Source organism: Trachemys scripta, chromosome 3 (assembly GCF_013100865.1).
Source record: "Trachemys scripta elegans isolate TJP31775 chromosome 3, CAS_Tse_1.0, whole genome shotgun sequence".
In the NCBI taxonomy this organism is placed as follows: domain Eukaryota; kingdom Metazoa; phylum Chordata; order Testudines; family Emydidae; genus Trachemys; species Trachemys scripta.
The window spans coordinates 5,823,075-5,835,722 of NC_048300.1; the positions used below are offsets into that span (position 1 = coordinate 5,823,075).

General features: G+C 38.1%; 1 protein-coding gene across 3 annotated transcripts in view; it reads right to left on the reverse strand.

The window, feature by feature from the left end:
* Positions 1-12,648, reverse strand: part of KIZ (kizuna centrosomal protein) — a 93,651-nt gene that overhangs the window by 5,091 nt on the left and 75,912 nt on the right. For 2 of the 3 annotated variants that reach the window (XM_034764030.1, XM_034764029.1), the window contains one exon: positions 8,998-9,097. The exons of the other annotated variant lie outside the window; for it this stretch is intronic. In XM_034764030.1, the coding sequence (XP_034619921.1) occupies positions 8,998-9,097 (100 nt within the window). The remainder of the gene's footprint in view (positions 1-8,997; positions 9,098-12,648) is intronic. 3 annotated transcript variants of the gene reach the window in all.

Below are 12,648 nucleotides of genomic sequence, written 5' to 3' on the forward strand. Positions count from 1 at the left end.
AGGGCTAGATCCTCAACTGGAGTAAAGCAGAATAGCTCCATTGAAATCAATGCTGATTTACCCAGCTGAGGATCTGGCCCTGAATGTTCTTGCTGCGCATGAAATCTTTACACCTTTTAAAATACATGACGGGGAAGAAAAAAAGAAAGACAAACAAAAACAAATTTCCTTATTTCCCTTGTTGCCAAAACTGTTCTTAGAACTTAGCTACTGGGTTCCCATAGCATCACCCATGTTCCTATGTAAATGTGCCGCCTTTCGGCCGCCTTTGATCTACCTTGATGCATATGCAGTTACAATTCTGTTCTGTTAAATGACTGATCTTGTGTCTAGAGCATCACAAACCCTTTTCAATCTCTCAAACAAGCTGGAATCATTTTGATCTTTTGTGTGCAGCATGTGTATTGTGTTGGTGCTGTGAAATAATCACATGGGGGCAATGATGTAGGAGAATTAACTGTTATATTAACAATCCTGTGATTGTTATATTAACAATCCTGTGATAAGCACTAAAAAATAAAGCTTCAGTTGATTTTCATAAGGAAGACTGAATAGGAGATATTTGTGATATGGCTGTTCAAACTGTTGAAATATAAACAAATGTCAATTTGAAACCTTCACAGCAGTTAAAACGGGACTTATTCTTAAAGCAATTATGTTGAGATTTTATACACCTGTAGTATTCCATTAAAGAAAAAAGAGATCCTAAAGATAATGATTTAAAGCCAAGGGTTTAAAAGAAATATTCTAATAACTATCACAGGAAAGTCAGTGAAAGATCCTAAATGTCAAAACATTTGTACAAATATTCTCTGAATACTATTTTATATGTTTCTCTGTCTAATTACAGAGGCGGACACTGCAAATTCTCACTCAAGCAAGTAATCCCACTGGTGAGTAAGGGCTCAAGAACAAGGGCTACATTTACTACGATCTACTAATGAACAACTGAAAAGATAAACTTAATTGAAGAGCAAGAGGGGAGTTTCATTACACTACAACTATAACATGTTTTACCCTTTTAAGTAAAAGAAATACGTTGTGTTGTGTAATAGGTTATTTTATATTTCTGTTGAACTTGGGCAAAAATCCTAGAAGGTCTATAATATACTAGCTGTCCTTACTAAAAATGTCTCAGTTAAAGTTCAACCAAAATATTAAACTGAAGAGTTTACATTCATATATGTTGTATATTACAAATTAAAAAGAACTGTTTAGTTACCAAACAGTCGATACATCTTGTTGAAGCAAATTATTTTAATTTATTAATCTTACAGCATTAATCTTACATTTTATACCATTCAAACGAAATCCATCTGAGACCCTTAGTCATGAATTTAAAAAACTCTTACACACACACACAGCAATCAGTATAACATTTTGCCCTCAAGGTGAGGTTCATTAGACATTCAGCTTTACAACCTCAGCGCCAGTTTAACAAAGCACTTATACTGATGGCCATCCCTATTCATTTAGCAATGAACTTAAAGGATGTGCCTAACTTTAAGCACATGCTCAAGAAGGGGTCTGCACACGTTGCTGAAAAGGGGCAGCTTGCTAAATCTGGGGCTAAGGGTTTAGTCCTGCAAGGTGCCAAGCACCCTCAGCTCCCATTTAGTTTAGGAGTTGACAGTCCTCAGTATAGTTCAGGAGGCACCCAACACCTTACAGATCCAGGCTACAGAAATGGATTTCAGGAGATGCTGTTCTGGTTGCAGCATCATTTTTTCCTGGGACAGAATCAGTTGCCACCTGTTGCTGAGTGAAGTGACTTCTGTGACGGACTGTGCAAGAACCATTTCATCTTTCATGGATTTCAGCAAAGCAAAATCATCAGTTGATAGCTGCTGTTTATACTCACTCTGCTTCTTCATCTTCCATTATCAATGAAAGAGGCTTGATTCTTATTACACCAGGGTAGAGCGTTCAGGATGCCTCTCTGTGCCTGGCCTTTTTTTTTTTTGCCTGGCCCAGCCCCAAATAAATACAAGACAGAACTGATCATCTGGACCCAGATTCTTGAGTATGCCTGACAATCACACTGCACAGCTTGGTAGTGTGGATGGAAAATTGGCCTTTACTTTCTCCTAATTCTAAGCTAGCTGGGTTTCAGTGGTCCCCTTGCGGAACTTAAAGCAGCATGAAGCCAGCACTATGTTATGCTGGCTGTCAATGGCCTCAAGGGGACGATAGGGTCAGCGGCAGCTCCAGGCACCAGCACTCCAAGCGCGTGCCTGGGGCGGCAACCCGCAGGGGGCAACCTGCCGGTCCCTGCGATGGCGGCAGTCAGGCAGCCTTCGGCTGCTTGCCTGCGGGAGGTCCGCCAGTCCCGTGGATTCAGTGGCAATTCAGCGGTGGGTACGCCGAAGCTGAAGAACCGTCGGACCTCCCACAGGCATGCCACTGAATCCGTGGGACCGGGGACCTCCTGCAGGCATGCTGCCAAAGGCAGCCTGCCTGCCATGCTTGGGGTGGCAAAAAAGCTACAGCTGCCCCTGGATAGGGTAGCCAGGGATGATCAGGGCTATAGGGATGCCACAATCGCAGGACCTTGGCCCCCTTATATGGTGGCAGAAGAGAGAGGAGTAGTGTCGGAGCACCCAAGGATCTCTCCCCACTGAGATGATTCTCCCGTGGCTGATTGCACTGACATTAGGACCAGAACCCACTAGCAATATGGCACAGAGCAGCAGCAGCAGCAGCAAACCAGGATCTTGGCCTTGATGTAGTAGACCAGAGGATGGACAGCAAGGGACACAGCCACTGAAAAGGGCATCAGAAGAGGCTTGGTAGAATGCTGGGACAAATTTGGAAAGTCTTTTCTGGAAACACTGGCATGTAAAAAAGGCTGGGGTATCGTTAGCAAATGGAAATGGGAGACCAGAGGAATGGACAGTGGAAAACTACTGACTGTTCTGAATTCAGAGTTGCAAAAAGAAAATGTGACAAGCCTCATTTCCTAAACAGCCTCCTGAAATTAAATGTTAGCCAATGCAGATAAAAGATACAAAAGCTCTCTGTATTCCAGAAGGTTTATATTCTGAATCAGAAAATACAATTATGACAGTCATCATCCACACAGGAAGCATATCATCATCATTATCATCCAAAACTGCTAGGGAAGAACTGTAAGAGTCTATATAAAGGAGATAAGTTGAGGCAAATTTATAGACTCGTATCTCTCTACATGCTTCAATTTCTCTAAAATGCATCCCAGCATGGAACCAAAGATGTCAAGGTTCTATCAAAAAGCAGTTTAAGTTCCAAATGCCAATTTCCTCATCTATTTTTCTCTAGACCAAATCTCCTATTTTGATGCCTATTTAATCTGATAAAACAAGGGCCTATATGGAAGATGCTCTGGAAACAAAAAGGAAATGAAAAGTGCCTAAAGAAGAATATTTGTCCCCATAAAGAAAATTTCGAGAGAGGTGGTCTAGATTCCCCTTGGTACATACTAATAGAGTGAATCAAGTCAAAGAAGTTTCAGTGAAAAACAGAAAACTTTCTTTTATTTCTGTGCTGGATACATCTCTGGCAGAGAACTTGTTGAACCCTTATACTGTATGTTAAGTGAAAACAAAAAGATCTTCCATCAGAAAAACAAACAAAGCTGAAAAGGACCTAGTTACAGAAACATTGATATTCCATAAAAATATGCCTGGAAGTAGATTGGCTAATCTTGTAAAAGAGCTTGAAGCCTGTGTGAATCTATCTTGCAAAAGCATTGTTGAGACACAATACCATGCGGTAGACAAATAGAATTGTTTCTTTTTCACAAGGCAGTTCTTAGTAACCCTCCGAGTGAGAGATAGCAGGTATAGAATTTCTTCCCAACAATGACTTGGGGTGAAGTTGTGGTCCTTCTCCAAAATTACTCATTTTTCAAAAATGTCTAAAAAAGCTTATCACTGATAAAATGTAAGTCTGACTACTTAATTCCAGTCTCCAGACTGTGACAAAGTATCTCTATTCCTGGGTGGTCATATATTTTTTTCTGTGAATTAGAATAAAAACTTGCTTCAACTTGGGCTATTATTTCCTCCTGAAAAATAACTCGTTCAAGATAGGTGCAGCTGATGAAGAAATTTTTCTGTACTTTTAATAAGCATGAAAAAGAACAGTTGGCTTACTTAAAATTGATCATTTTCTGAAGAAAAACCGGATAAATGTACTTCAGGAAGATCAATGGAAACTTAAACAGAGAGAATTAGGACATGAATCTTGCTTCTATAAACTACATCCAATAGTAATTTCATTAATAATAAAACTGAGGACTACGTTAAAACTAAGGCTTCCAAGTGCAATCACATTTGAATTATGATATAAAGATCTATGATAAGACAGCCTATGTTTAAGACCAGACTCTCTTTCTAGTTATCAAGCTGGCAGTGGATGGCAGAACATTTTACCCTCACACACTACACCTGCAAGAACTGATGCACAAAGGCTGACATTCACCCAGGGCCCATACAAGGCCTGCTGTACCGTTTAAACCCCACGGTGGGGCTGTGTAAGGGGAGCATGTGATGTGGGTGCAGAGAAGGCCTCCATTTTCCGTGTATAGTAAAGGGAATCTCTCTGCCAGTCCTCAATAGGCCTGAATCATAGGGGAAGAGGGGGTGTAGGGACCATGAGCCATCAGATCTGCATTAGGGCATATCTCAAATCCTCTACACAAAAGACTCAGCGGGGCAGTGGTGGCTATTGCACACAGTGGCGACTGAAGAGCTGTGAGTTTAGGGTGTGTGGGAATTTCTTCCTTTCTACTACCACTTAGTTCCATGCACAATGCTCATGTAAGGCTAGCTTTGTGCTGGGAGGGATGAATTTTCACCCAGCGCATCCTGTTTCCTTTGCTAACAGCAAAACCACAAAATATAAAATCGAGAAAGAAAAAAGTCTCAGTAACTGTGTAGAACTAGTATCAACTTGCTTTTTATAGAAGTTTCATGAAAGGTCCTGACTAGTCAACATAAGATACTAATGATATAAATCGTGAAGATTTAGAAATCATGCATTACAGTAAGTTTTGCATGCGTCATGCTTACACTACAATGTCAGAAATATAGCCCTAAAATCAATTATTTATAAAATCTTTACTTCTTTGCAAAGAGCTCAGAAGATTAAAAGCATTATAAAATGATGTTAAAATAAATCAGTAATCAAAGCTCTTAGTTAGGCTTTCATTCTCTTATGTATCTCTGTGATAAGTGTAAATATGATAAACGATCTAGACTAAATATACTCAAGTCCTGTTACTTTCAGGGTTCTGGATCATTATTCAAGTCGATGTAAACTTTCTAGAAAATATATCCACTTAATAACCTCATACCTAAACTCTGTAGCATCTCCTTAGAACTTCAGACAAAACGAAGAATTTTCTTACAAATCCATTAAAAAATTGACAAGAACTTAAGAAAACTGAAAGTAAGGGCCCCAAAATAGTATAAATTATTAACTTGAAAAAGCAGGATGAAATTTGGAAGCTGTTTTAATTTAGCAAAGTCTGAGTGCCCCCTGATGGTTAAACTGGCTACCTACAATAAAGTATGCTGTGGCATTTAAGATTGCATGTTAGTTATTCCCTCATCATTAAATACTTCTTTATAAAATAATTAAGAAGATGAATTGCAATTGGCAGATTATTTATTTAGAATAAACACAACATTAATAAAAATGCAACTTTTGCTTAAGAAATAGTTGGTACAGAATATAATGGATTACTTCCAGTATATAATTTAATCACAATTAAAAATACTTTATAGAGTGTTTATATGTTGACAAATTAAAAATCTTATGTGGTTACCTCAGTCTACAATTTATCTTTAATCTTCAGATCATTCTGAAATGTGACAAAGCAAACAAGCCTAAGAAAAATAAACTGCCTGCATCAAAATACAGAATTATCCAGAATGCTAGTGACCTCCACTGGCTGATTCTGTTGCTACAGGACTACAAAATGCCACACACATCGTGTTCTGCCCTCTGCTTTAGAGAGATTCAGTCATGACCTTTTCTCCCAAGTAATTATATTACTTAACACATTCTTTTCTTTTGGCAAAATATTATACTCTTCAAACTAAAGTTACATCTCAGGGAGTTTAAACATTCTTGGTAGAGTAAATGAATCCAGGAAAAATAGTTTTATAGCTAAGGGAAAACACGACAATATTTGTGGGAGAAGAGGAAGCTATGGCATGCACCTCTGAACAAAAGGGAACAAGTGGTCTTTACTCAGAGAGCAGCTTCCTATTAAGACTCACTCCTTCGTACATTATGCCTTTCATCCCCACTCAACCACAAAATGATTTTGCTGTAGGAAATACAATAGCAGAAAAAGATTTACATTGAAAGAATCTTTAATAATAAACTGTTGCAGATCTGCCTACTTCCCCATGATTTATAATACAATAAATATCGGATTCTATTAAGTCTCATGCACTGAAGACATTGCACTGAAAAACTGAATATGAAAGAACTCGATTCTTCCCATCTCCAGTACCATAATAGTGAAATGAGCATGTATAAATGTGCTAAGAGTATCTCTTTGCATCTTTTATAGCTTGTGTGTATTAATCTGTAAAGCTTATTAAGAAAGTCATTGCTATGCAAAGCAGCACCCAATCTCTTTCTCTTGCTTTTCAACAGAGTGCAGTGTTTAGCCAATAGGACTGGTCCTCTGCCCCTCATTCCGCATTCATAACATGCAACATTTGCACAATGTATCTCTCAAAGGCTGCTGAATAGAAAGCCTTAATACTCATGTAAACAACTGCAAACCAATTACTTAATGAATCAGGCCCACACATAATGAGGTGCCAGACAAAGAGCTATAAATGCATTTTTGCGCCCAAGCCTCTGCTTTAAAGTAAAATCCCTCAGCTGTAGTTTGGGCTTAACTGGCACATCATAATTATTGTCTCTAGGACATCAGAGGAGGCCATTTTTTTTTATTTAGGTCCAGCAGGGTCTTTTTCGAGGTCACTCATCAGCTCAGTGACAAGATAGAGCAAAGAAGAATTTTTTAAAAAGTACCACAGCAGTACTACACTGTTATGTTTATTCTCAAGTACTGGTTTCGAGACCACTTGTAAAAGCAATAAAGCACAAGAAGTGACTGCAATAAGTGGAATCCTTAAATGTAAGCCTCTAAGAAATTTCACTGCATCCCGACCACAAATAAGCAACCACCTGAGCTCTCTATTTCCCATTCTTTCATACTTCTTTGGCTACTTTGCGCTTCCAAATATCTTTGTAAGACAGATGTCAAGTGTCCAGCAGCAAGTGTTACTAATAGACTTTATCTTGAAAAGGCACTATTATTTCTAAGTTATTCGGGAAAATAACTTTGATGCTACTTTAAAAAAACCTTTAAAAATATCTTAATCCAGGATTTAGTTCTAAATGTTTACTTCTAAGAGACCAAAGGCATGAAATTATAAGGCAAAGTCAATGGTTTCCAAAATCTGCCTAGTGTGCATATGAATTTGAAAAGGTAAAATTAAGACTAAAGAATTGTACATGAATAGCATTTAAATAAATGTTGAAAGTTGCCAACACACATTATAAACCAGCACTGTAACATGCTAAACAAAGTAAAATTAATGCTTGAAAATATTTTTGCATAGTTCATTAAATTGTACATATTTTCTTAAAAGACCTAAGACCTGCTTTTTTATAATCACATTAAGGGCCTGATCCTTCTCTCACTGAAGTCAATGGGAGCAGAGGCTAACCAAAAATGTATAAACACGGGGCTTTTAAAAAAATAATATAAAGGAACTCATTGGCACTTCATAATATTAGGCTTTATTTGCTTAGAGTATCAGCTTCCCAAATAGAAATTAGGTTACAATAAAGGAAAGTTTAATCATCTTAAAATGGAAAGTTTTATTTTAAACAAAAGCAAAGACTTACTTTGTCAATATTTTACACAAGTCTTAATCATTTCACATTAATTAACTTTATTGCACTGGAATAAGAGAAACTCTTGTGATTTTTTAAATGAAATACAAATCAGCACAAAATAAGAAATTCAGATTTCTTCTAAAATTATCTTGGAACTGTTTCCTTTGACAATTAATGTCACCAATAAAATCATTATGAATATTACAAAGTACAAAAGGATGTAAACATGCTGTAAATTTAGATGGGATTAAATAATTCATCAAAATGTTTTAAAGTATTTTATCGGCTGTCATAAATGGCAGTTTTCTGACAAGGAACCACATCCTAACAGAACCCACTTACTGTGATGTTTTAATAAGCATCCAGATAACAATCTAAAGCCAAGCTAAAATTTCAGGAGATAGTTGTATTATATTCCATTTTCTACTGTTTCTTGACCACTAATTTGACTGCCACTGTTTGGTTAGTATTTCATGCTGATGACAAATTCAAGGAACATCTAACATCACACTGCTCAAAGAATCAAAAGGAACTGCTGCAGTTTTACCAATCTAAAAAGATAAATTGCACCTTTAAGAAAAAGGCAAGGTCATTAATTAAACATACTCAATTTGAAAGTAAAAGAAAAGAAAGTAACAAATACTCTAGCATCAAATACTTTTTAAAAAATACGTATTGAGCTACAGTTAGTTTACTTCTCAGCTACATCTACAAGAAGAAACATGCCACTTTATTTCTTCAAGACTTTATGTTTTATGTCTGCCCTTTTCCTGACAACTTCTATTGTCTGGTCTCTAAGTAGCCCTACTGAGAGCAGCTGTACACGCTAATTTGTGGTTCACTGAGATGTCAATTGAGTCTTAAAATGAGAAAACAACAGCTGCAAAACAATACCTGACTTTGGTGCAAATATTTTCTAAGGTGTACTAAAGTTTAGGTTGTTATACTGAATAAACACAAATACGAACCTTAACCCTTGTACAAGTCACAAACAAAATAATATATATTCAGAGTTTTATTCATTTTCTTCTGGCACTTCTTACTCTGCTAAAGCCATTCAGAAATGAAATGCTCTAATGACTTTACCTTGACAAAGGACTTCTTCTTTCACTAGATGAAAAACTAGCTTCAGAACTGATTTTGTTGATTTCCTTGGTCTTGAAACTATTGCTACCGATATTCAAACCTGTGGTAAGTATAAACACCAAATGTAAACATTTAGCAAACACTTAATTAAAAGGTAGTCCACACAGTAACTTTTGACTTACAGAAATCAATGGAAACAGATATTATTTAAGCCACAGAGAACAAGAAGGTGTCATGGACTCTGAAATCAATACTGCATATTATAAACTGTTCACTATGTGTTTTTCTTGTGATTTTTTGGAAGAAAGTACAATAGAAGAGTATCAAAGAGATACCATTTTAAGGGTCTATTTTAAAAATGAACAGTGACACAGGAACAGAATGCACTAGCAAAATGTGTCCCTGATATTATTTTTAATAAACAGGCCAATTCAATCTCCATTGCTTGGACCGGGACACTCCCATGAGATAAGTTTACTTTATTTGTTAAACAAAATAAAAACATCCTCATCCCTGACCCACAAAGCTCAACCCCTTTAGCACATGGGACTCTCTTTAAAACCTGCCCATGCCATTCGTTTATCAGTCCTAGCCTCTGGAAATCTGCGAAACAAGGAATTGACTCATCCTTTAGTTCTGTTCCATTTGTTTTTACACCTGAGGTTTTATTCTCATGACTTGGCAGAACTGACAACAGTACAACACACAAGCTCCTTCGGACAGGCAGAAAGTTATCTGTAGAAATAACTGCACACGGTTAGTGCATTTTTGCATGTTTTAACTAATTTTAGAAAAATAGCCTTTCGGGTACTGAGATTCTGTTCCAATAGCTGTATTGCATCATGTATCAACTTAAGCAAAATCTCACTGTTATGTATATTTTCTCTCAATTGTTTTCTTTTCCCTTTTCCTGAAGTCTTGTTTACTTAGGCCACTGGGTAGTGAGTACATTTCTATTTGCCTTCCTCTTCCATTCGGATTATTTTCAGAGGCCTACAATTCTCTCTCTGTTGTGCTATGTCATTCCCTCTCCCTCTCAACTTCTATAAAATACTTAATGTTGTGACTTAAATAGACAAGAAACTATGTATTTTAAGGTTCTTGTAATGGTTTGCCTTTTTCTACATGCCTCACTTCCCCTCTGTGCTTCAATGAGTACAAATTGTGTACCAATTTAGTTCCAACTCATGAATCTAATCAGGCCTTTTCTTAAACATTTCTGAACTACAGGGCTTGAGGCTCAAATTACAGAACACTCACTTTAAGGCTTCTTTATATTGTAAAGTGGATTTGGTGTAAGTGAGACTGAAGCCCTAAACATTATTTAGGTGAGATACAACTGAAAACCAAAATATGAACAACTGTAACTCTTACCAACTTCATTCTATCCCCCAAAGAATAACATAGAATTTCTAAGGCTCTGGCAGTTTCCCCCCTTACAGCTGGATGTGCATTTCATAATCAGACACAGTTTCTATAACCTGAATCACGCATACAAGTCTGTTAACAGATTTAAGATACACAAACCCGCCTCACAGTGTGTCACGCACTTCCAACAAAGAGGCCAAAAAAAGAAGAAAAATCTTATTCACGGGGGAAGACGAGAGGAGGTAAAGTCTAGGAGTTCTAGTGGCAGCAGTATGGCACTTCACGGGGAGAAGTCTGACCACTTTCAAAAGAGCTGGTGACACGAAAAGAAACTTTGCTGTGAGGGAAACAGTGAGGAACACATGCAGAGAAGCACATGTACCCGTGGGAGATCAAAAGAGGAGCTCCTGGCTAAGAGAGTGAAAGCAGCTAGAGCTGCAGGCCGTAGTACTGGAATCGAGACAGGCACACATCAAGAAAAGAGGGGCTTTTATTTTTGAAAGCTTTATAATGTTAAGTTGTTTATTTGTATGTTTCTTTGAGCAGTGAAGTATTACAACAATTTTAATCCAATTTGGATGAGTTATGTCTCAATGGAATCACTGTTTTCCCCCTATGCTCTTAAGAAATAAACAGAATGAAGATTTTGGCTTTTTTTTTTTAATTAAAAAATATGATCTTAAGGACTTTTAGGGTCAGTAAATCTTGCATATGCAGCAAACATTGTAGGCACGCCTCATTTATGGGAACAAATGGGGTGTATTTTCAACAGAGATCCAATAGGGAAATAAAACGTGGTGCTCTGCTCACAAAATAAGCTCCGCTCTATCGAATTAAATGCCCGTGAGAGCAGGTCATGCAGATGTGCAAAATATGACTGGGCATGTCCTCTGAGCTCTTTGATCTTGGCTCCCAATCAGTATGGCATGAATAGGCCCATGGGCTCTGCTAGCCTCCTGGAATTGGGAGGAAAATATGTGGTAGTGTCTCCCAAATGCTACCCCAACTGTGGCACCAAAATAAGACCACTCGCAGTAAATGGTGCAGATCTGCGATGCCCTTCTCTCTTTTCTTACGCGAAGAATGAGATAGTTAATGTCACTGGGCATCTGAGCGAACTTCTCACTGAGAGGACTGGGGCAGTTCACACCTCCCTGAGCTATTGTTGCATGCTCTCTGCAGACTCGCATAGAGATCTTGGGTGCTGTTACACTATGTTCAGTTTTTTGAAGTTTTCTTTGCAACCATGACAGCTAGAGACTTCCTTTGGTTTTTGTTTTATACATGAAAGCTAAGATTCAGCAGAATAAGGCAGCAGCTTGAGAGAGGTGTCGTTACGCCATACCGCTATTCAGCGGCCAAATCGGAGCCCTGATTTTCAGATTTATGTGAGCACATGCAGTAGGCAGGGCTGAAAATTAGAACCATGTGCATCCATGGAACATAGATTTGGGGGCAGGGGAGGGAAGACTTCTGATTGCTCAATTAACTATTCTCACCAGTAAGGCAACTGCAGCTCAGAGTGTCATTTTTCCAGACCTTTTAACTCCTATTGAAGTTATAATAAAATGTAGTCCTGGCAGTTCATCATCTAATAGCAGTAGCCAGGGATATTAATGTCAGCTTTAACCACATACTGAGCAAGCAGGATATAAATAGGGTGGATGGGTTCAAATCTTTACATTTTTCCACGAAGACCTTTACTTCTATATTAGCATCATTGTATCACCACCACAGGTCAGCGAACACTACGTATTAGGCTAAATATGCTTTTTGGATATTCTTAGAAGATTTGGTATGAGTGCTGAGGAAGGATGGAGTGCTAGATCTAGACTATTCCTCATTTCAGGCTGGAATTCTGCAAAGAAACCCCAACACCTATCCAGGTTCAAAGGAACTTTTTAAATGCCAAGAAGCAAATGGGGGAGAGGAACAGGGGACTTTTGCGACTCTGCCATCTTCTGGTTCTCCTCCCACCTCTTTCATTGCTCCTTCAGTGTCTCGTTTGGTGGGTCCCCATCTCCTCCTTCCCTCTTTTGGTGGGAGTTCCATATGGCTCCATCCTAGGCTCCCTCCTTTAAAGCTCCTGCACCCCATCTTTGGAGGATATCAGCAACTATGGCTTCAACCACAATCTTTGCCCTGCTGACTCAAATCTACTTCTCTGCTCCAAACCTGTCTCCATCTGCTCAAACTCTTTTCAACCAGTCTTTAATATCTCATCATAATGTCTAGCCATCAACTGAAACTTTATACAGTCAAAAATGAGCCCTTGTTCTTTTC